The sequence below is a fragment of the Theobroma cacao genome, chromosome 9 (assembly GCF_053813885.1).
Source record: "Theobroma cacao isolate CCN51 chromosome 9, ASM5381388v1, whole genome shotgun sequence".
Classification (NCBI taxonomy): Eukaryota; Viridiplantae; Streptophyta; class Magnoliopsida; order Malvales; family Malvaceae; genus Theobroma; species Theobroma cacao.
The window spans coordinates 50,204,830-50,226,535 of NC_142647.1; the positions used below are offsets into that span (position 1 = coordinate 50,204,830).

At 37.1% G+C, this 21,706-nt stretch overlaps 5 protein-coding genes across 5 annotated transcripts; 4 read left to right on the forward strand and 1 right to left on the reverse strand.

The window, feature by feature from the left end:
• The first annotated feature begins 33 nt into the window (after positions 1-33).
• On the forward strand, positions 34-6,168 carry TIC110 (translocon at the inner envelope membrane of chloroplasts 110). Its single transcript, XM_018127922.2, has 15 exons — positions 34-726; positions 806-865; positions 986-1,109; positions 1,194-1,262; positions 1,364-1,462; positions 1,661-1,727; positions 1,855-1,919; positions 1,998-2,092; positions 2,287-2,414; positions 2,514-2,614; positions 3,611-3,827; positions 3,987-4,141; positions 4,331-4,456; positions 4,569-5,540; positions 5,654-6,168. Exons 1-15 carry the CDS (start codon positions 203-205, stop codon positions 5,894-5,896), a joined length of 3,045 nt encoding a protein of 1,014 aa, XP_017983411.2. The 5' UTR covers positions 34-202; the 3' UTR covers positions 5,897-6,168.
• A 1,214-nt stretch (positions 6,169-7,382) lies between these two features.
• Positions 7,383-9,107, forward strand: LOC108663485 (cationic peroxidase 1-like). Its single transcript, XM_018127923.2, has 4 exons — positions 7,383-7,661; positions 7,983-8,180; positions 8,277-8,442; positions 8,569-9,107. Exons 1-4 carry the CDS (start codon positions 7,449-7,451, stop codon positions 8,952-8,954), a joined length of 963 nt encoding a protein of 320 aa, XP_017983412.1. The 5' UTR covers positions 7,383-7,448; the 3' UTR covers positions 8,955-9,107.
• Positions 9,108-9,400: 293 nt separating this feature from the next.
• Positions 9,401-10,341, reverse strand: BLOS1 (GCN5L1 family protein). Its single transcript, XM_007016981.3, has 3 exons — positions 10,123-10,341; positions 9,798-10,003; positions 9,401-9,642 (listed from the first exon to the last, which is right to left on the reverse strand). The coding sequence occupies exons 1-3, from the start codon at positions 10,274-10,276 to the stop codon at positions 9,553-9,555; spliced, it is 450 nt and encodes a 149-aa protein (XP_007017043.3). The 5' UTR covers positions 10,277-10,341; the 3' UTR covers positions 9,401-9,552.
• A 4,324-nt stretch (positions 10,342-14,665) lies between these two features.
• LOC18591067 (peroxidase 4-like) lies at positions 14,666-16,784 on the forward strand. Its single transcript, XM_018128342.2, has 4 exons — positions 14,666-14,983; positions 15,600-15,791; positions 15,935-16,103; positions 16,205-16,784. The coding sequence occupies exons 1-4, from the start codon at positions 14,756-14,758 to the stop codon at positions 16,594-16,596; spliced, it is 981 nt and encodes a 326-aa protein (XP_017983831.2). The 5' UTR covers positions 14,666-14,755; the 3' UTR covers positions 16,597-16,784.
• Positions 16,785-18,087: 1,303 nt separating this feature from the next.
• On the forward strand, positions 18,088-19,798 carry LOC108663501 (peroxidase 4-like). Its single transcript, XM_018128450.2, has 4 exons — positions 18,088-18,309; positions 18,729-18,920; positions 19,073-19,244; positions 19,319-19,798. The coding sequence occupies exons 1-4, from the start codon at positions 18,088-18,090 to the stop codon at positions 19,708-19,710; spliced, it is 978 nt and encodes a 325-aa protein (XP_017983939.2). The 3' UTR covers positions 19,711-19,798.
• Positions 19,799-21,706: the final 1,908 nt, after the last annotated feature.

Sequence of the window (21,706 nt, forward strand, 5' to 3'; positions counted from 1 at the left end):
TTCTTTAAAGGCATGTTCGAAGTTTGTCGCATGTGTGTCAAACTCTATCCTTCTCCCCATCCTCTTCCTCCATTTCGTTAAACCCTATAAGCCCCCAACACACCCGCACGCACACCCACACCCACACCCACACCCACACGCACCCAAACCTCCGTTCCAACCCCAACCTAGAATCTTCTTCTTCCTTGGCGTGGAGGGAGCCATGAATCCTTCTCTTCTCACTGCCCCTCCTTCCTCTCGACCTTGCCCTCTTGTTTCCTTCCCTCCCTTCGGTTTAACCCCTAATTCCCTCCCCAGACGACGACGTTACAGGGTCTCCTTCCCCCGGAACTCAATCTCCACTGATGACCAATCCCCTATGTCCACTTCATCGACCGAAACGACGGCAACCACCCCGACCGCCCCCGACATTTTCGGAGGCCCGAAGGAGCTTACCGGCATCCAACCGGTGGTTGAAAAATTGTCGCCGCCACTCAGAGTAGCGACTTCTGTTGTCATCCTCGCTGGAGCTCTTGCTGCAGGATACGGTATCGGGCTCCGGTTGGGTGGGAACCGGAATGCCGCGTTAGGTGGAGCAGCTATTCTCGGTGCAGTTGGTGCAGCTGCTGCCTATGCTGTGAACGCAGCTGTTCCGGAAGTTGCGGCAGTTAGTTTGCATAATTATGTAGCCGGCTGCGATGGCCCCGAGGCCGTCAGGAAAGAAGATATTGAAAACATTGCCCAAAAGTAAGTTTGGGTTATGCGTACCAAATTTTTTTGTGATTACCTTGAAAAGATTCAAACTTTTGATGTTAAAATAATTCAGATACGGAGTGAGCAAGCAGGATGACGCATTTAACTTGGAGCTTTGTGATCTTTACAGTCTGTAAGTTAAATGCGATTTAATTAGTTTTCTTGTAACATGGAGAAAATTTGTCATTGCGAGGCTTGGTTTTGAATCGTTTATGGTTATAATTTAGTTTATGCTCTTTAATTTTCTATTTAGGTTTGCATCCTCTGTCCTTCCCTCTGGAAGTGAAGACCTTAGAGGCGATGAAGTTGAAACTATAATCAGCTTCAAGAATGCATTAGGCATTGATGACCCAGATGCAGCTTCCATGCATATGGAGGTACTCTTGGTGTTGTTCCCTTTATGAATATGTTTGTGTGTATGTATTTTTCTTGAAAATTGTTCTTTTGATATTGGTTTCTAGATTGGTAGGCGAATCTTTAGGCAAAGGCTCGAGACAGGAGACCGCGATGGTGATTTAGAGCAGAGACGGGTAAGTCAGTAGTGTTTATGCATGTTTGTAATTATGAATTAGAAACTTAGTATGTAATCCACATATGGAGCTTGACCATCATTAATGTCTCTCCAGTGCAGGCATTTCAGAAGCTGATTTATGTTTCAACTTTAGTTTTTGGAGATGCATCAAATTTCCTTTTGCCTTGGAAGCGTGTTTTTAAGGTTACCGATGCACAGGTACTTGTCCACCATTATTTTGCTAGGCTTCATTGATAGTAATTTGTTATACTCTCTGTATGAACTTACTTATATTGCTCTATTTGGGCATCATGAATGCAGCCCTGCCATTTTAACTTTTGAAAATATGATGATAAATTCATACTTTTTCATAAAACCTAATAATAAGTTACTAATACATACTTTTTATGTATTCAGGTTGAAATTGCTATCCGTGACAATGCCAAGCAGTTGTATGCTTCCAAGTTAAGTTCCGTTGGAAGAGGTAATACATGGATGTTCCTTTTTGTAGTGAATCTTATAACATTTTAGAAACTGAGCTGCTTGTGTGATTAATGTTCTTGTGCAATGTCTTAAATCCTATTAATAGAGTTTAAAATATTTATATTCAGATGTTGATGTGAAACTGCTAGTCTCCCTTAGAGAAGCGCAACTTAAGTACAAACTTTCTGATGAGGTATACTTTTCACTCTTTTTGGCATTGGTGTAATTGGTTTGTAATTGTTTCTTAATATGATAGTTCTACTATGTGTAGCTTGCTAAGGATCTATTGATGGAGCACAAAAGAAAGCTGGTGGAGGAAAATATTTCTGTGGCACTCAACATACTGAAGTCTAGGACAAGAACTGTGTATGATTAGCAATTCCTAGACACTAATGCAGCTTATATTTTTGCATCAGAAAATTTTCCTTAGGGATGATGTTTAAATGTGTTCATATATGTTTGCATTAGCTTCTAATTATGAATCTTTTGTCCATACCATAAAATATATAAAATTTTTACATTTCATACATTGGCTCAACTAATGAAATAAGGTTTTTCAGTGGTGGAGTCAAGCAAGCAGTGGAAGAGCTTGATAAGATATTGGCATTCAATGATTTGCTTACCTCTTTGAGTAACCATCCAGATGCAGATCATTTTGCCCGTGGAGTTGGTCCTGTCTCTCTAGTTGGTATGCTTCCTGGTCCTTTGATCTCATGCATGCTAGTCTCTTTAGTTTTAGCATGTCAAAACTAAAATCACTAACTAGCATTAATTATTGTTGGCTTAGGTGGTGAGTATGATAGTGACAGAAAGATGGATGACTTGAAGCTTCTTTACAGAGCTTATGTAACAGATTCTTTATCTGGTGGTCGCATGGAAAAGAATAAGGTAATTAAATTTCTTCTTTCTATCTTCCTGTTCAACTTGCTCATGGTTGGTCTTAATAGGTTAGAGGTCCGATGAACATCAGCAAATCCCTTTCTTAAAGCAGTTGTTACATTTGCTGAAGCACTATGTCTAATTTTTGTTTTAAGTTGTTATTATTGGCAGTAACATTAGCATGCGTGGAGAAAAATTCTTATATGATATAGCCAGAGTGATTTTATTATCTCATTTTAAGCTTATTAATGGAAGAAAAGTGAATGCTCTTAACCTCGACTAATTGAAATGGCCCATATTATGTTAAGGAATGAAAATGTCAAGTAGGTTGTGTGAAAACTCTACTATAAATGTTTATTTCATTTGAAATTTCTTGAAGCTTTTCTTTTGTGGTGTCAATACTCTATCGGTAGAAGTAGCTAGGTTATTGTTGTTTTTGTAACTTCGTCTTTCTGATTTATTGCTAGTCCGAAACAAATGAAGGTTCTGACAATCTTTAAAATTTCAAGAATATAATTCTGAAATGTTTGCTTCTCTATTTCCATAGCATATCAAAGCAAATTGCCATGAAGATCCACATATAGACTATTAGTTTATTGTCCTGCTATTGAACTGGTTGCCTCCCTTTGATCTTCTTCATTCCCACCTCATGATTAACCTAACTGTGTCAAATCTAGGAGGCTTCTCTCCCATTGTGCTCTATATAGCTGCTAATATTATGGAAACTAAATCCCGTGTCGACTTTTTGTTGACTCAACTTTTGCATTTTGACTGCATGAAAACTTTAAACTTATTAGTGGATAAACTTCCTGATAAGAGCCTTATTTTTTGCTCACTAGCGACAGAGAGAACTAGCTTTTTGTCAATGTAAAACCATTTCTTACTGCAATTTTTTATTCTTTGTTCTTTGTCTTTGTTTACTTGGTTTTGATGTGTTATCTTTGTAATTCACAACACATTGTTGTCTAATACTTGTTTCTTTTGTTTTCTCTTTCCAACTTCTAGCTTACTGCATTGAGTCAATTGAGGAACATACTTGGTTTGGGTAATAAAGAAGCTGAAGCTATCATACTTGATGTTACATCAAAAGTATATCAGAAACGGCTTTCAGAGGTTTTCCAGAGCGGTGATCTAGAGATGGCAGACAGCAAGGCAGCCTTCCTCCAAAATCTTTGTGAAGAGTTGCACTTTGATCCACAAAAGGCTAGTGAGATCCATGAAGGTATGTAAGCAGGCCTGGGAAAAAGAAAAAGATTGAGACTTTTGGTCTTCCCTTTTAGGATATTATTTTCAGGTTTTAACCATAATATGTATTTTTTTTCTGAAAAGCGACCATAATATGTATTTTGGAGTGTCTGATATGTCTTTTTCTTTTTTCAAGAAATCTACCGGAAAAAGCTTCAACAATGTGTAGCTGATGGGGAGCTGGATGAAAAGGATGTTGCTGCATTGCTAAAGGTACGAGTGATGCTGTGCATTCCTCAGCAAACTGTGGATGCAGCTCACTCAGATATATGTGGCAGTTTGTTTGAGAAGGTAAAATGGTTTCTCCTTTGCCTTTATATCATTTTGCTGTGTGAGAACTAATTTGGCCTGAATGTTCATAAGTGGGGACAATGAAAAATCTCACATGGATTATGGTAACCAAAATATAGTTGATGTGGTTAGCTGTGTCTTATTGCTGACCCCTTTTTTCTTTTTCCCAATTATAAATTATCACTTCAGGCTGTGAAGGATGCAATTGCTGCTGGTGTTGATGGCTATGATGCTGATGTTAGGAAAGCTGTGAGGAAAGCCGCTCATGGTTTGCGATTAACAAGAGAAGCTGCTATGTCTATTGCCAGCAAGGCCGTGAGTATACTGTAATTGCTTTGTGTCAATGGTTATTTTTCATAGGTTACAATTCAGTTTCAGGTTAACATCTTTCTCTCTGCATGAAATCGTTTCCATGCTATATGCTCAGGTCCGTAAAATTTTCTTAAATTATGTGAAACGGTCTCGATCAGCTGAGAATCGCACGGAGTCTGCAAAAGAACTTAAGAAGATGATTGCTTTCAACACCTTAGTTGTCACAGAATTGGTGGCAGACATTAAAGGAGAATCTTCTGACACTCCAACAGAAGAGCCTGTTAAAGAGGATGTGGAAAAACTTTATGAGGATGATGAATGGGAATCCCTTCAGACACTTAGGAAAATAAGACCGAACAAGGAACTTACTGCAAAGATGGGCAAGCCAGGCCAAACAGAGATAACTCTCAAAGATGACCTCTCTGAAAGAGACCGTATGGATCTCTACAAAACATACTTGCTATATTGTCTGACAGGAGAAGTCACAAGGATTCCTTTCGGTGCTCAGATAACTACAAAAAAGGATGATTCAGAGTATGTTTTCCTAAATCAGCTTGGTGGGATCCTTGGTTTGACGGCCAAGGAGACAGTGGAAGTCCATCGGAGTTTGGCAGAGCAGGCTTTTAGGCAGCAAGCTGAGGTGATTTTAGCTGATGGACAGTTAACAAAGGCTAGGGTTGAGCAGCTCAATGAGCTGCAGAAGAATGTTGGCTTGCCTGGACCATATGCACAAAAAGTAATAAAGAGCATAACAACTACCAAAATGGCAGCTGCCATTGAAACAGCAATTGGTCAAGGGAGACTCAATATTAAGCAGATAAGAGAGCTCAAGGAAGCAGGTGTTGATTTAGACAACATGATCTCAGAGAGCTTGCGAGAAAACCTCTTCAAAAAAACTGTAGATGAGATTTTCTCATCAGGCACTGGAGAGTTTGATGAGGAAGAAGTCTATGAGAAAATCCCGACAGATCTCAAGGTTAATTCTCAGAAGGCAAAAGGGGTTGTTCATGATCTTGCACGGACTAGATTGTCCAATTCACTTATTCAAGCTGTGTCACTGCTAAGGCAGAGAAATCGTCAAGGAGTGGTAAGGGACCTTGAAGCTTGGTTCATATGGTCAATAGTGTCTGTTGGCAACTTGCATTTGTAATATGGTCAATTAATGCCTAGGTCCTAAATGCTTTGTTGCTGCTTTTGCAGGTTTCTTCACTTAACGACATGCTAGCTTGTGACAAGGCTGTGCCATCTGAGACATTGTCATGGGAGGTGCCAGAGGAGCTAGCTGATATTTTTGGTATATATGCAAAAAGTAATCCTGCTCCTGAAAAATTATCCCGTTTGCAGTATCTGCTTGGCATAAGTGATTCAGTGGCAGCAGCTGTAAAAGAGATGGGAGATGGAGTGCTATCAGCTGGAGCAGAGGAAGAAAAGTTTGTGTTCTGAATGTTTCCATAAAAATAATGGTGTAGAGCCTGTTTGGGCAGCTCATTTTTGAAGGGCCTTTTATCATTTAAAATTAAAAGGAGGAAGAAGAGTAGTTTAATGTAGGATCACGATTAGTCATAAAGCTGTTTGATCTTGAATAGCAATGGAAGTACTGTTAGATTGCTTTCTTTTTTGCTCTATTTTTTTTTTTCCCCCCTAACTAGTTGTACTGCATGGGGAGCAAGGTATGCCCCAAACAAGAGAAATATAAATTCTTTTTCCAAAATAAAGTTTTTAATGTGTAGGAGTACCACGGCTTTTGATATGTGAAATATTACCAGAGTAGAGTAATCAACAAAGCCATCAAAAGTTGACGTGTAAAAGGTATATAGAAAAGAAATGATACATTAAGCTAATGTTTCTTTAGTTCTTCACTCATTAATCAAACAATGTTGATTAATGCACTAACTAATCCCATTCATATATCTTTTTTGTACAAGTAATTCAAAGAAGCAGAACCTAACTTTTCCTTTTTACCCACTCTCCTGTGTCTCCTCTCACTTTTCTTCCCTTTCCTCGTGGTTCCTAAACACAGGCTCAAAGAGTCCATTAAAATCATCCATTTTGGCTGCAAATTCCACGTTTTTCTTGTATTCTACTTTGACTCATGCCAAAACATTAGTCATTCCATATTGTCAACATACCTAGATTCAGAGGGAAATGTAAAGATTAGGGCATCAAGATTGTATCTCTCTTTATGATAAGCTCAATATGAAGATTTTGGACTCGTGTCTTTCTTTTCCTTCAAGTGATCATTCTTATACTTTGACAAACCCTGTCAAAGACCTTTAAGGTCCAAGTGCAGAAGATTCTAAAGTTCGGTGAATTTGCAGAAGATCCCATTCTACTTACTAAGTTAAGAACAAACTCATAACATCAGCCTGACAGCCTTTGACTTTTTGTAGATTCCTGATGAACATTTTGTTCACACCCAACCACACCAATAACAGCAACCAAGAAGGGAAAATGTTTGCAAAGGATTAGTCAATGCAGATGAGATAAGACTGAAGGGAGTTAATTATTACTAGTACATCTTTCCTGGCATTGTATATTTTTATTTTGGTACATGCTCTCAACGACATTTTGTATCCATCAACCTGTATGCAAGACAAGTAATTTACTCACCTAATCGAAGTTTCAACTTTTTTAGTATAAGAAAAATGATAGACCCTGATTTATTTTTAACTGATTTTGGACTTTTCTTAGGTTTGATTTGTAGCTACGGAAGCTAGCAATTATTGCAAGTGGAGCGTACGCTTTACTGAAATGATTTCTGATCGAGGAAGTGGGATTTCCACTGCTAATGAGCGCTTTTCAGGGCTCTATCTTGTTCACGATATCCTTTAGTTCTTGTTTATTTTAATCAGATTTTGACATTAGATGGTGAAACATTTGACATTCCTGCAAAGTGCTTCTCTATATATTCAGCTTTGCATATCAAGCACTGTCATACAGAAAACACAAGCTCTCTACATCAGTTAGCTATTTGAGTTCTCTATCCTTTCTTGTCATGGCGTTTCAGTCGCATTGTTTTAGTCTCTGGTTCTTTGTGATGTTAATCTTTACCGGGTCGTGCTCTGCACAATTATCATCCAACTACTATGCGAAGACATGCCCGAGAGCTCTCTCTGTCATCAGAGCTGCAGTACACAGTGCAGTAGCCAAGGAGTCTCGCATGGGAGCTTCTTTGCTCCGTCTCCATTTCCATGACTGTTTTGTTAATGCATGTTCTCTCCCCTTTCCTCTCTCTCATGCACACATTTTGAATTATAAGCAAGTTTATATTTATAATTTGTTGGATAGATACTTCATTATGTAAAAACGTAGTACTATAATAAAGAGATTATAAAAAGATTGACTCGAGATGAAAAGTAAATTTACTGTGAATTCGAAACGATATTTATAATATTAAGGAACAAAAGATAATCATGAACAAAGTCTGCATGCATGCAGAAGTAGAAAAGACTCATTCAAGATTACAAACTATTACTCTAAATTCTAATTTTTAGTTGTTGTATGCTGAATTTGTATGTGTCTCTAACAGGGTTGTGATGCTTCTGTACTGCTTGATGATGATGACTCTTCCAATTTCACCGGGGAGAAGAGTGCAGGCCCTAATGCAAATTCCCTAAGAGGTTTCGAAGTGATCGATGCTATCAAAACTCAAGTAGAGAGCATCTGCCCTGGTGTTGTTTCTTGTGCTGATATTCTCGCCGTCACTGCCCGGGATTCTGTCGTTGCAGTAAGTTGAAGGAGAGGGCAGAGAAAGAGATGAACAGAATAGTTTGTTCTACGAATATGATTACTAATAATTTATATTGTTTTTGATTTTCACCAGCTAGGCGGGCCATCTTGGACTGTTCAATTAGGCAGAAGAGACTCGACCACAGCAAGTTTCAGCAATGCGAATACAGACCTTGCTTCCCCACTGATGAACCTCGACGAACTTATATCATTATTCTCCAACAAAGGGTTCACTGCAAAAGAAATGGTTGCTCTCTCAGGTAAACCTTTCTCCGATTACATGATTAAAATAATTGAACATGATCTCATCCAAACGCATGCGTAGATTTTTCACTTGTTCTAATCAGAAACTATTGCATGATTTATTTGGGAACTTTCGGAAGCAGGAGCTCATACCACAGGCCAAGCCAGGTGTTTACTGTTTCGAAACCGAATCTACAATGAGACCAACATAGATTCAGCGTTTGCGAAATCAGTTCAATCAAACTGTCCGAGCGCAGGCGGCGGTGACAACCTCTCTGCGCTGGATGTTACTTCCCCAGTAGTATTCGACAATGCTTATTTCAAGAACTTGGTTAACAACAAGGGCCTGCTTCATTCAGACCAACAGCTCTTCAACGGGGGCTCCGTGGACTCTCAGGTCACTACGTACAGCAACAACCCCATCACCTTTTACGCGGATTTTGGTGATGCTATGGTGAAAATGGGGAACCTTAGCCCGTTGACAGGAACCAATGGGGAAATTCGCACTAATTGCAGGAAGGTGAACTGATCAAAAAAGCACGTTGGGCATTTGTATCAGCTTCTTCTTCTCCTCCTACGAATTTCAGCTTATAGCTATTACTACTAGATAATTGTGGGTTGTGATTTTTTTCTTTTTCTTTTCACTTTTTTAAGTGTATATCACAAAGACTATATCACCAAACTGCCTTTGGTTCGATCTCAAACATTATCAGACAAATATTAATAAATTAATCTTTCTCATCTATACACCAACTTCATAATCTCTCCATTGATTCATCACTATATTCATGTCTTTTTGTCTATTTGGAGTGATTTTGTTAATGATATATACACAATGTGCTTTGTCATTAAATTTTAGTAAAATAACTTGAAAAAGATGATGGGACTAACCTCGGATTGATATAAATTACGTTAACTAAAATTTCAGTAATTAAAACCCACAAATTTCATTGAAAAAATTACAAAACTCTACAATTCTGCAAGGAATAGTTGATATCAAGCTTGCATTAATGAGATCTCTTAAACTATTACAAAATGGGGTACATCAGATAACCATTGCCAATTGTGAATGTGACATACCAAATTTGGATTTGATTGACAGTAACTCAAGAAATCAAATGATCATGTCATTGTTGGTGGATGTTGCGGATTGCTGTGTTGATGCTCTTACAATCAAAATCCATGCTCTTCATCCAGTTCTCAAAGTCCCCAATTTCCTGAAACAAACATGGAACATGCCAAATTGCCATTTTCAGCTAATCAAAAACATGGCAACAAACAAAAAGTCCTCCAGGACTCCAGGAATTGCATTTGAGGGTAAAGGACAATCAAAATACAATAATCAGATCAGGGAAAGGGAAACATGGTAAACCTTAACAGCGGTGTTAATAGCGTGACTAGCAGCGAGCCATTGATCAGTCTGCTTCATGAAGCGACCAACGGTTGCAGCCAATGCTCGAATCTCCAGCTCAATTCGCTTCTCGTTCATGAAGGACTCTTGTACCCCTCCATTCACAGCATCCACCAACAAATCCGACACCCTCCCCGCCTTCTTAATTGCATCTTTCTTCGCTTTCTCTGTTCCAATCAACCCCAATCCCTTTAATCAATTAAATACAATGAACAAGTTCTTCAATTCTTAATATCGTGGGGAAAGTAGCCAAAACAGGGGATAAGAAGTGAGAAAAGAAACCGACCAGTCTGATCCCGGAGCTTCAGGGAGTTTTGGTGGTGATGGTGGTAGATTTGGAGCAGACAGGATTCAAGGTCTCCTGACAGGGATTGGGATTTGTGTATCTCGGATGATGACAGCACGCCGCCACGAGCCTGTGGAAGCTGCGTTGAGTACATTGGCTCTGACTGAGTTGGTGAGTTTGCTTTTCTCGTGTTTCTTTCTTCTGCCTGTGTTGTTTGTTCTGTCGACTGCCAAATCTTTGTCTCTGCTTCTTTGGGCCCGGGCTGGATTGAAGATTGGGCTTAATACCTTCACTGTACTTAGTCCTACAAAGGATCCTGAAAATCCAGTCCAAGCCCAAACTCATTTTAATTTATTATTAAGTGAAGTTTGATACTTTACAAAGTAACGTGATTGCAGATAATGTAATTATAAGTAATATAATTATAAGTAATATATTTGTAAGAAAAATAATATTATAGTGTTTGATATACAAATAAATAATGATTAAAATGTAAAAAAGATAATATTACGAAATTTGATTTATAAGTATTTTACTGAGAATGTAAAATTAACTTTTAAAATTACTCTTATTTATTAAAATATAAGTTTAACATATTTGTATTTTTTATTGTTAATTTTTATATAATATCATCTCTTAAATATATTTTTAATGTCATATATTTTATTTTTATTTTTTATTATAATATTATATATTTTATTTTCATTTGTTAATATAATTTTTATATTATATATTTTATTTTAATTTCTTTTACTTATATTATATAAATTTTTATTTTTTATATTTTATTTTATTTTTTATATTATATATTTATATTTATATTTTTTATTTTAATTATAATATTATAAAATATTTTTAATAAATTAATAAAGTTGAAAGGTAAAAATATCTTTAATAACATTGTAGAGTGCAATGTAATATGATAACATTGATTTTAGATTGTAATCACATTACATCTCTCGACTGTAATGTGATTGTATTGTAATTTTATATTATAGTAATTTGTTATAAAATAAATATTATAATATAATTTAATTAAATATATTATAAAAGAAGGCGCGTGCTCTTACTTTTTTCATATAAAATAGCATCTTATAATTTTTATATTTTCTCGTAAATCTTTTCAACGTGATGTGCAAATAAATATAAAATGTTTCCGAGTCAATGAATTAAAACTTGCTAATCTGAAAATTTGTCGTATGTCGGCGGGATATTTTCCAAACGCTAAAAGCACTAACTTATTAACTTTTACTTACTACGTCAGAAAAAAAAATCAAAATTACTGTCTGAGTCAAATTACTGCAAGAAATGAAGAAAAAGTAGTATCAATGGCATCACAAATTTCCTTCTGACGAGGTATTATTGTTCAACAATCAAACCAACTTTATAATCAAAAAAATAAAAAATTCTTTATAAGAAAATACCAAAATTTGAATTTAAAACCTTCACGTAATGTGTCACGTCGAAATCAAGAGGAAGAAACTGGATAAAACTATAAAAAAAGGAAAGCAGCAATGCCATGCAACTCATGATTGGTATTGAGATAGCTTGTGACTTTGTCCTTGGAATTAAATAATATTAAACCAGAAACAGTGTATTCATAGCTCAAGGGTCCCATTACTCAACAGGGACATGGCTTTCTACCCTTCTGGAATCCCCGGAAAAGTCAGGAATCCAATCCAAGCCGCGTACTACCACCGCATGCTCTCCCTCCCGAAAGAGACAGTTGGATAGATTACCATCAGATATGTGTGGACCAAATGGCATGCAGATGGATTCAACTGTAGTATTGTTGTACATTTGAATCTTAAGCAGACATGTCTGCTCAAATTTGAAGTCCGTGTCACTAATTTTTTATTTTATATATAGCTGCAATAACTCACCTTGGGAAAAACTACATAAATTTAGGTAGTATTCCCTTTCAATACCAAAATTTTCCAGCAACGACCCTAATTTGCAAGTAAGCTTCTCATCTTATCATCAGTTAGATTACTCTTTTTTCCCTTATTATATTGTCCTTATTTTAATTTCTTACCTTATCTTTGTCCAAATTTAGATTCTGTCACCCAATGGCCTGCATCATTGCAACAACAAGCAATTTGAAGGTTATTATCTACTTTTACAAGTTAATTAATTGTGTAAGAAAATGAAGCAATTTAAAAGTATATATAGAGAGAGAGATGGGATATACTATATACTTTGATTTGATATAACTGGAATATAGAATACGTACTGTGTGTAGTTTATCTCAGCAATTAAATTATTCGTGCATGCATCTTATTCTGATGGTGACCTGGGAACTTCCTTGTCAAAATGTAAACGACAGTCAATTTGCTGTTGGGAACCTTGAATGGATGGAAAATGAGAAGGGCATAGTTAAGGACTATGCATTTGGCAATAACAACAAAAAAAAGTGTTCTATTCAAGCCTTTGCTGTGATCTCGAAAACAAATTAAGAGCTATATATATATATATATATATATATATATGGGTATGGATTGAGAGAAAGAGAACGTGCTAGCAAATAATTAATGTTTTTGTCGATTCTCTTTCTATATTAATCTCTTGAAAATTTGAAATCTTTTCTCATTAAAATGATTAGACAATCCTAATTAATGCGATTGTTTTCATTCTTCTCTAATTTAAGAGCTAATCAATTCTAGCCAATTCCAATGGCGAGATAACTAATTAAAGAGCAAGTAGAAGGTTAGAAACAATAATAGAGAAGGAAGTAGGATTCTTTCTGAAGCACCTGAAATGGGTAGGCATTTTTCGGCAGAAACATTTTGTTGGTGAATGCTAGTAAGGATTGCATTACACAACACTTTGTTTAAAGTCAAATTTTGGTCGAATATTTCTATACTTACTTTCAATGAAATCCAGCAGAGAGACTCCCACCTTGGAAGGGCATCACACTTGACTAAAAAGAAATAGCGTGATGATCACATTTTCCCTCACCTGTTACATAACTAATTATAAATCAGATAATGCTCAAACTAATTAACTAAAATCGGAAAGATTAATTAATGTTTTTTTTTTAGAAACTATATAGATAGGATCGATGTAGAGTCCTAAAGTATTTTTGTTTTGTTTAATACAAAGAAGACAGGTGTACAATCCAAGTTTCCAATTTGAACTTCTCCTTGTAACTCCAACAGTTTTAGTTTTCCAGGCAATTAAAGCCAGGGCGGCAGCCATGGAGGAAAGAAGATCAGCCAGAAATAGGATGACATTGATGTCTGAGACTTTAAACAGGGAAAGAAAAGCGTCTTTTCTGCGAATCAAACCTAGGGAACTTTAATCATAAAGGACTTGGCCTTCATAATGTAGGAAAGAGTTTAAGTTGCATTAAAATTTGTGGGGCATATACATGTTTGAAATTTAGCAAAAAATGTGAAGGGCAACTTTGTTAACAGGGAATCCAGTTTACTTATGTGACAACAGAATTTGACCCACAAACGACAAAAGTGAAGAGTAAAGAGAAGCCAGCTGGAAAACTTCTGCTTGCAATGATTCACGACACTGACAGAGAAAATCATGCAAGTTCATTTGGGAATATATACAAAGGTATACAATGACTCGTATGAAATTAACCAATAAGAGAAAACGGACAGAGATCAAGAGCTCAAGTTGGGGATCAGAAGCTGCTATTAATTTAATGATGGTGTTAAAAAGTAGATTCAGCATGATAATCTTAATTTGATTTCTGTTCTCTTGGTCGTCCTTTCTGAATCTAGTGATAAGTCAACTCGTTTGAGTAGGTTTTGGTTTGGTAAGCAGAACAGCAAGTGGGATTAATAATGGAATTGAGTTAGATGAAGGATTTTCAGCTTGGAAATAACCAGTAAAAAAGACTGTTAATGTCATAGTTTCTATTTTTCAAGGGAAGTTGTTGCCCTGTTGCTGCTGAAGTACAAAAGGTATAAGCAAGACATTCTTTCCTGCCAAAATGACCCAACTTCGCCATCTTACACATTGAGACCGCAAATCACTGTTTAAGCTTCCATAATCAATATCAAAATCCGTTAACTAACAGATTCAATGTTCGATGAACTATCAGATATCTTCGCAGCCCTTTTCAACATCAACTCTCAAGTGGAATAGATAAAAAACAGAACGTTAAACATCTGAGTGAATCGACAACATTAATCATAAAGCCAAGGATTAGCTGGCTAGATAAGAACATTTTGTGGGTGGTTTCCTTGCCTAATCTTGCATGGCGCCTTCAACAAAAGAGAATATTTAAAAGGCGTTTATGTCACAATGGACCCCAACGTATTTGAAAATTGGATCCTCACCATACCAACTCTTGGATAAGTGGGTCTCATGAATTAGTAATTTGGGGCATATGCTTTTTGATGTGCGCTGTTAGCTTTATCAATCAAGGTCTTAATTTTTTTCTGACCATGTCCTAAATTCCTGACGTTGAAATACCAAAGTCATGCATGCTCCTAGTCTTACAGGTTAGGTGACCAGCTGGTGTCACGTGCCAGACCGAGGCCTGTGTTTTGGCCTATATATATACATAACCCCAGTAGCTAATACTACCACCGTGCATTCTCTAAACACCCGAACTCCTCTGCACCTTTTTTACCTTCTTCTGCTTTTATCAAATATAATATATATTCAGAAAATGGGAGCTTCTCCTCCTCCTTCTTTTAGTGTCGTTTTCATGTTTGTTCTTGTGCTTTTGATCATGAGGAGCAGTAGTACTTCTGCTCAGCTCTCCACAAATTTCTACTCTAAATCCTGTCCAAAGGTCTTCTCCACGGTTAAGTCTGCAGTTCAATCTGCAGTGTCGAAAGAGCGCCGCATGGGTGCTTCTCTCGTTCGCTTGTTCTTCCATGACTGTTTTGTCAATGTAATTTCCCCTGCCTCTCTAGCTTTATACACCTGCACCTTTATCGTCTGTATTACTTGCATGATCAATGTGGTAAACGTGCAGGCTGCATTTTGTTTTCATTTCCAGACTAGCTAGTTCAAGTTTATGTTAAATGTTTTTTTGTCATGAGAGACACTAATTTTGTTGCTTGTCTACTTAGTGTTAATTCTTGGTCAACTAGACTTAAAAGTACTTCATTTTTTTCTTGCAATTTAATAGTGGACTTTCAAGTCGAAATTATAAAGTCAAAAGTTTAACCCCATACATATTTTTAATATAATCAATAAAAAGAACTTTTATTAAACGGAAGATTGACGTTGGAACATTGGCTGGAATGATTCTTTGCGGATCTAAACATCTTTTGTTCCATGCACGCGCTTCTACTGATAAAAGAGAATATATTCTTGGACCCTACAACTACAAGTTATCGTATCAGGAAATGTCATGGCAAATTAAGTCATTTAAGATTAAGCCTGAATCAATATTGAAATACACACTCAAAAAGGGGAGACGATTTGCAGAGAAAGCAATGACTATAATGAAAATCTTAATTGTTATTTGTATTAATTTATTCATATCTGATGTTTAATGGCAGGGCTGTGATGGGTCAATACTCCTGGACGATACTTCTTCTTTCAAAGGGGAGAAAACTGCGGGTCCTAATAATAATTCCGTTAGAGGGTTTAATGTTGTTGATGACATTAAGGCCAAGGTGGAGAAAGTTTGTCCTGGTGTAGTTTCCTGTGCTGATATCGTAGCCATTGCAGCTCGGGACTCTGTTGTTATTGTAAGTAAACTGAATTAAGAGTCCAACATACATTCACTTTTGTTTTGAATACTATCATCAGTCAACTAATCATAGAAAAATCTGCTGTGCCCAGAAAAAAAGTATGATTTTTCACAAGAAAAATTTGAATTTGATTGTTGTAGCTTGGAGGACCTGACTGGGATGTTAAGCTTGGAAGAAGGGATTCAAAGACCGCCAGCTTCTCTGCTGCTAATAGTGGTGTCATCCCACCTCCTACTTCTACCCTTAGCCAACTCATCAATAGATTCCAAGCCAGAGGTCTTTCTGCCAAGGACATGGTTGCATTATCTGGTACAAAACCATTTTATTTCAACCTAGTATCTAGTTCGATTTATCTCTCTTATGTTCTTTTTCTGTTTGCTGCCTTAAGTTAAATCGCTTCATGCTGCCAGGGGCACACACAATTGGGAAGGCAAGGTGCATACTTTTCAGAGCACGCATATACAATGAGACGAACATCGATAGTTCATTTGCAATGGCAAGGCGAAGTAGCTGTCCAAGAACCAGCGGCTCAGGAGACAACAATCTTGCACCTCTGGACGTCGGGACCCCAGATTCCTTTGACACAAACTACTTCCAAAACCTCTTGAACCAAAAGGGTCTGCTCCACTCAGACCAGATACTCTTCAATGGCGGATCCACGGATTCATTGGTTAAAACATACAGCAGCCGCACCAAGACATTCTATTCCGACTTCGTTACTGCCATGATAAAGATGGGAGATATTTCGCCACTAACCGGATCAAGTGGTGAAATCAGGAAGAATTGCAGGAGGCCCAATTAATTAATTTATCTCTTTGGTTTAGAAATTCCAAGTGTTCTTTTGCTTTTGGCTCAAATTTCCAATAATTGGAGGACTAGCCTGTTCGCTTGCTGATATGGTAAGACAGTTACAAAGAAAAACTGTACTTTCTACCGTTTCTGATAAAACCCAAAAAAAAAAACCTGTGAGATTGTATTCGCAATGACAAATTATTCGCCCTTTTTATTTAGATTAAAAATGATGTCATATGCATGTTGATGCTTGAGTTCCAAAAGGGACAAATCTTAAACACAAGTTTGTGCAAGAACTGGAAACAGCGGCTCACTTCACTTCAGTTTAAAGTTCTTACTGTTCACGAGTTAAGGCCGAAACTCGAGTCTATTACTGTTAGCACTATTTAGAGTTGTGTGTGTCAGTCTGAGTGGGGCAGTGCTGCCCCATCTAGCTGAGTACAGGATGGAAAGATGTATATGATAAAATTAACTACTCATTAAGTAGTCAATTTGTTTCTTAATTATCTAGCTCTTGAGGTGTTTGCGTCATACTCGATCCAAGAGAAAGATTAAAACACGAACTGAACTTACGAATGAATCATCAATACTTTATTGCATAGCTGCAGGCTTAGCTACTGAATAGTCATTGTCAATTGCTAGCTCTTGAATTTTTGGCTGGCTAATCGGCCTACCGTACCTGTGGACCCCCTAGCTTTGAAATCTTCCACGTCCACCACCACCACTCTAGACATGCTAACGTGATGAGCCCAGAACTGGTGACGTCATTGAAGCAAGTGAATGAACGGGCGGTACAGATCAGTCGTACAAAGTCAACATATTGGAGCGCCCATACATTTGCACTCACTGAATCAGGGAAGCTTTACGTATTTGGCGCAGGAGACAAAGGTCAGCTCGGCATAGAGCTGGTTAACACTCAGACAGAAAGGGGAAACCCTGAGTGGGTTGATATCGACCTCAATTAGGAATTCAACGGTTTCCCCTCTCATCTCTTACACCATGTCATCCATTAGCTTATCAAACCACACATTGCATCTGGTGTTTAGATTTCCTTGTTTATTTTGTAAATAGAATCAAACCAAAGAATTGTGAAGATTTAAGTTAGGTAGCAAGGCCCCAAGCAAATGGTTCAAGGTCAATTTCCTAAAAATATGGTTAGCACATAGGACTTAAGTTGTTAATAGTTGAAACTTCTGTTGAGGTTCACTGATTACTTTGTTAAAAAAAATGAAGAAAGAAATATTGAAACACAGCCCTGTAGGAGTATCCTTATCAACAGTTAAAGTCTTAAACAAATGCTGACCCATGTCCTTAAATCAATACATGAATATTCCGAGCCATGTGCATGAATCAGTCTTACTGATTAGGTCACCTGCCCTAGGCCAAAGGCCCTGTTTTTGCCCTATGTATAACCCTTGAGCCACCGGTATGTTTCTGCAACACGCTCCTCTACACGTGTTTTTTCCCTGCTAATATCGTCAATTATTCAAAGAAAAAAAAAATGGCTTCCTCTTGCTCTCTTTTCTCCGCGGTCATTGTCATGTCGGTTCTTGTGCTTTTCATGAGGAGCACTTCCGCGCATTACCTCACCACAAATTTCTATTCTAAATCCTGTCCAAAAGTCTTCTTTGCCGTTAATTCTGTAGTCAAGTCTGCAGTGTCGAAGGAGCCCCGGATGGGAGCTTCTCTCGTCCGATTGTTCTTTCATGACTGTTTTGTCAATGTAATTTCTTCTCTTGCGTGTCTTTCTGCAATAGATTTGTCTACAGTTGCTGCTATTGTATTACCGTGTTGTATGCATGTAACTGTGGCATACATGTGCTTCTTCTTCTTTTACTTTATATCGTTATTCAGCTGCATGAACCGTCCATTGCTATGTAAACATATAACTTAATTAGTAGGAATCAAAGAATATTGCAATTACCAATAAGTTGCAAACTGCTTCAATTATCTAAACAAATGAATATATTCTCTAAAATAAAACTAGAAATCCTCTTATAGACCCAACAACTAATGAGCCGTGGAAACTGTAAGGCACATATGGGCAGAAGCTTCCATTCATTAAGCTTCAGCTTGTTTACAGAAAAAGAAATCTTGAATTGTATACATTCATGTGGTTATTATTTAATGTTTTGATGATAGGGCTGTGATGGGTCAATACTCCTAGATGATACTTCTTCTTTCATAGGGGAGAAAACCGCAGCTCCCAATAATAATTCCGTGAGAGGATTTCATGTTGTTGATGACATCAAGTCCGAGGTGGAGAAAGTTTGCCCTGGTATAGTTTCCTGTGCTGATATCTTAGCCATTGCAGCTCGGGACTCTGTTGTTCTTGTAAGTAAAATGGAAAAGGTCCAAATAATTAAATTCCCTTCAATAGATTGAACTATCTTTGAATATTAGTTACCTAAAATCCTTGAAAATTTGTTGTACCGACTGCCCTAATAGATAACTTGAATGACTTAAAGCAATCAATTATGCTGCAGCTTGGAGGGCCAGGCTGGGAGGTTAAACTAGGAAGACGGGATTCAAAGACAGCCAACTTTACTGCTGCCAAGAATGGTGGTTTCATCCCTTCTCCTACTTCTAATCTAAGCGCACTCATCTCCTCATTCAGAGTTCAAGGTCTTTCAGCCAAGGACATGGTTGCATTATCTGGTATGATCTCTTGTTTCTTTCTTGGCTTTAATTAGGATCTCTAGGTTAACAAAAATAGCTTCATGTTGGTATAGGGGCTCATACAATTGGGAAGGCTAGGTGCACAGTTTTCAGAAGTCGCATATACAATGAGGCGAACATTGATAGTTCATTCGCAGAGACTAGGCGAAGAAACTGCCCGAGTGCTAGTGGCTCAGGGGACGACAATCTAGCACCTCTAGACGTTCGAACTCCTGATTGTTTTGACAAAAAATACTTCCAGAACCTCATGAACAAACAGGGCCTGCTCCATTCAGACCAAGTATTGTTCAATGGCGGATCCACCGATTCCTTGGTTAAAAAATACGGTAGCAGCACGAAGGCATTCAATTCCGACTTCGTCACTGCAATTATCAAGATGGGAGATATCAAGCCGCTTACCGGGTCGCGTGGTGAGATCAGGAAGAATTGTAGGAAGCCCAATTAATAGGTGGAGATTGTTTTTTCTCTTTGTTTTGAAAATAAAAAACAAAAATGGTGTTCACTTTTGATAGTGAACTCGCCATGTTTGTGGATGTTTCTGTTTGCAATGGAATAATGCAATTGGCCAAAAAAATATGCCTGTGTATATTTCATTGGAAGTGTACAGCTTACAAGAAAGGCTGGGTGTGCTGGAACAAAAAGTGCACCCCCTGCAAACACAATCGTTTGACTGACTTGATACTGACCAAAAATATATCCCGATTCAACAATTAACAGCACCCAGAAATCGGTAAAATACAGTATTTACACTAATCATAGAAACACCCATGAGGCCAGGAGAAGATAATCAAGGCATAGCAGCCAAACCATCTCAGTAGAGTTCCCGCAAAACAACAGACGTTCAAGAAGTTCACACAACAGATTCGGAAGTTCACACAATTACGGTCTGCCGACAATAAAAAATGACAGATATGAAGCATTGCAACAAGGACCAGAACAGGGCAGAAAACATACCAGGTCGGTAACCAGTAGAAATTTGGATGGGAAAAGGTCACGTCCTCAAGAACACAGGGAACCACACAAACTTATGGCCAGGAAACAGCCAGAGGCCAAAAAGTTAGCTACGAACCGAAAATAATTGAAAAGCAAAATGTCTTTTGATTGTTTAAAAAATTATTTTTATTTAAATAATTATATTAAAAAATAAATATACAATTGCGTATGTTGGAACAGACGTTTCTATTGAGAAGAGATATCTTTGTCTATAAATAGAATTTTATAATTTTCTGAAGATGTATGCAAAAGGCACAAGAGAAACAATTTGTAATTATTCTTTTTACTTTTTTCAAATTCTTTTTAAACTGCTTAATGTTTTGATGTAGAAAAATTTTACAAGAGTTTAATAATGTTGTTATAATTAGTGAATATTCAATAAATTGATTTAGTCAATGTAAAATGCAGTCAATTATTAAGTATTTTCAAAAATTTTTAATTATAACTCTTTTACACGTTATTAATGAATACGAATAAAACTTTTAAAAAAGTGACATTTCAATTCTGTGTTCTATCGCTTTAACCGTTGATCACTATTAGCCTCTCTTGGAGTGTGCTTGATTTTTCAATGCTTGCAATCAATTAGAAAGTCATTTTGAAATAAGGATCATATCGTGTCAACTCTCTTCACCTTATCTATAATTGTCTATTCGCATCAAATTACCTCAAAAAATATGCATTAATTAATCATTTTTATGGATGTTTAAGTTTGGGTACATAAATCCTAATTATTTATGCATAATCAAAATTATGATTATATATACCTTCTCACTTAATCTATGACTATATTTTTCTTTAGATAATAAAATTTTTTATGTAACAAAAATTTAAAAAGTGTAATTATTTAATGGAGAAGGGTTTAATGATAAACCCCTATCAAAGATCAAAGAAGAAAGTGGGACAAGCTGATGCAATTTTCCAAAATTAAATTAACCATGGAAGAGCAGCACCCACCAAAGGCAAAAAAGGAAATCAGGCATCCGATGTTTCCATTCTTATTGTGGAAGGGCCAAGGAAGGAAATGAAACTAGCTAGTTTAGGAGCAATGCTCGCCAAACCAAGCTCATATGATACTCAATCATTCACAAATGTTTCTTAATTAATTCGACATAGAAAACAGGCTCTTAATTGTTGTTTTGGACAGAAGCCATAGCCAGCAGCATGCTTCTAACCATTTGGGTAGAGCCATGAATCCGATCAAGTTGCTTATGAAGGAAGTCGGGCCTAGTGACAGCGGCCTTCATAAATAAAAGATATACAGATTGATTAATACTGAATCCTTGGCCGGGCCTTTCTAAATCTAGCGAGCCCTTAACAAAGAATCCAGGTCAAACAATCTATCGCCTAGCTACCAGCCTTAGTGCTGGTCAAACACTCAATGTTATACTTATATTCCAAGGATTTAATTAAAATATCACAAGCAATTTTTGATACATCTGAAATATTTT

What these genes read in the sequence shown, in the direction of transcription:
- LOC108663485 (XM_018127923.2), top strand. Translation starts at nt 7,449, where the DNA reads ATGGCGTTTCAGTCGCATTGTTTTAGTCTCTGGTTCTTTGTGATGTTA. An exon ending in TCCATGACTGTTTTGTTAAT is followed by an intron (nt 7,662 to 7,982) that starts GCATGTTCTCTC and finishes TGTCTCTAACAG; the next exon opens with GGTTGTGATGCTTCTGTACT. An exon ending in CCCGGGATTCTGTCGTTGCA is followed by an intron (nt 8,181 to 8,276) that starts GTAAGTTGAAGG and finishes GATTTTCACCAG; the next exon opens with CTAGGCGGGCCATCTTGGAC.
- BLOS1 (XM_007016981.3), bottom strand. Translation starts at nt 10,276, where the DNA reads ATGTACTCAACGCAGCTTCCACAGGCTCGTGGCGGCGTGCTGTCATCA. An exon ending in GAAGCTCCGGGATCAGACTG is followed by an intron (nt 10,004 to 10,122) that starts GTCGGTTTCTTT and finishes TGATTGGAACAG; the next exon opens with AGAAAGCGAAGAAAGATGCA. An exon ending in CTATTAACACCGCTGTTAAG is followed by an intron (nt 9,643 to 9,797) that starts GTTTACCATGTT and finishes TGTTTGTTTCAG; the next exon opens with GAAATTGGGGACTTTGAGAA.
- LOC108663501 (XM_018128450.2), top strand. Translation starts at nt 18,088, where the DNA reads ATGGCTTCCTCTTGCTCTCTTTTCTCCGCGGTCATTGTCATGTCGGTT. An exon ending in TTCATGACTGTTTTGTCAAT is followed by an intron (nt 18,310 to 18,728) that starts GTAATTTCTTCT and finishes TTTTGATGATAG; the next exon opens with GGCTGTGATGGGTCAATACT. An exon ending in GGACATGGTTGCATTATCTG is followed by an intron (nt 19,245 to 19,318) that starts GTATGATCTCTT and finishes ATGTTGGTATAG; the next exon opens with GGGCTCATACAATTGGGAAG.
- TIC110 (XM_018127922.2), top strand. Translation starts at nt 203, where the DNA reads ATGAATCCTTCTCTTCTCACTGCCCCTCCTTCCTCTCGACCTTGCCCT. An exon ending in GTTAAGTTCCGTTGGAAGAG is followed by an intron (nt 1,728 to 1,854) that starts GTAATACATGGA and finishes ATTTATATTCAG; the next exon opens with ATGTTGATGTGAAACTGCTA. An exon ending in TGTCTATTGCCAGCAAGGCC is followed by an intron (nt 4,457 to 4,568) that starts GTGAGTATACTG and finishes CTATATGCTCAG; the next exon opens with GTCCGTAAAATTTTCTTAAA.
- LOC18591067 (XM_018128342.2), top strand. Translation starts at nt 14,756, where the DNA reads ATGGGAGCTTCTCCTCCTCCTTCTTTTAGTGTCGTTTTCATGTTTGTT. An exon ending in TCCATGACTGTTTTGTCAAT is followed by an intron (nt 14,984 to 15,599) that starts GTAATTTCCCCT and finishes GTTTAATGGCAG; the next exon opens with GGCTGTGATGGGTCAATACT. An exon ending in CTCGGGACTCTGTTGTTATT is followed by an intron (nt 15,792 to 15,934) that starts GTAAGTAAACTG and finishes TGATTGTTGTAG; the next exon opens with CTTGGAGGACCTGACTGGGA.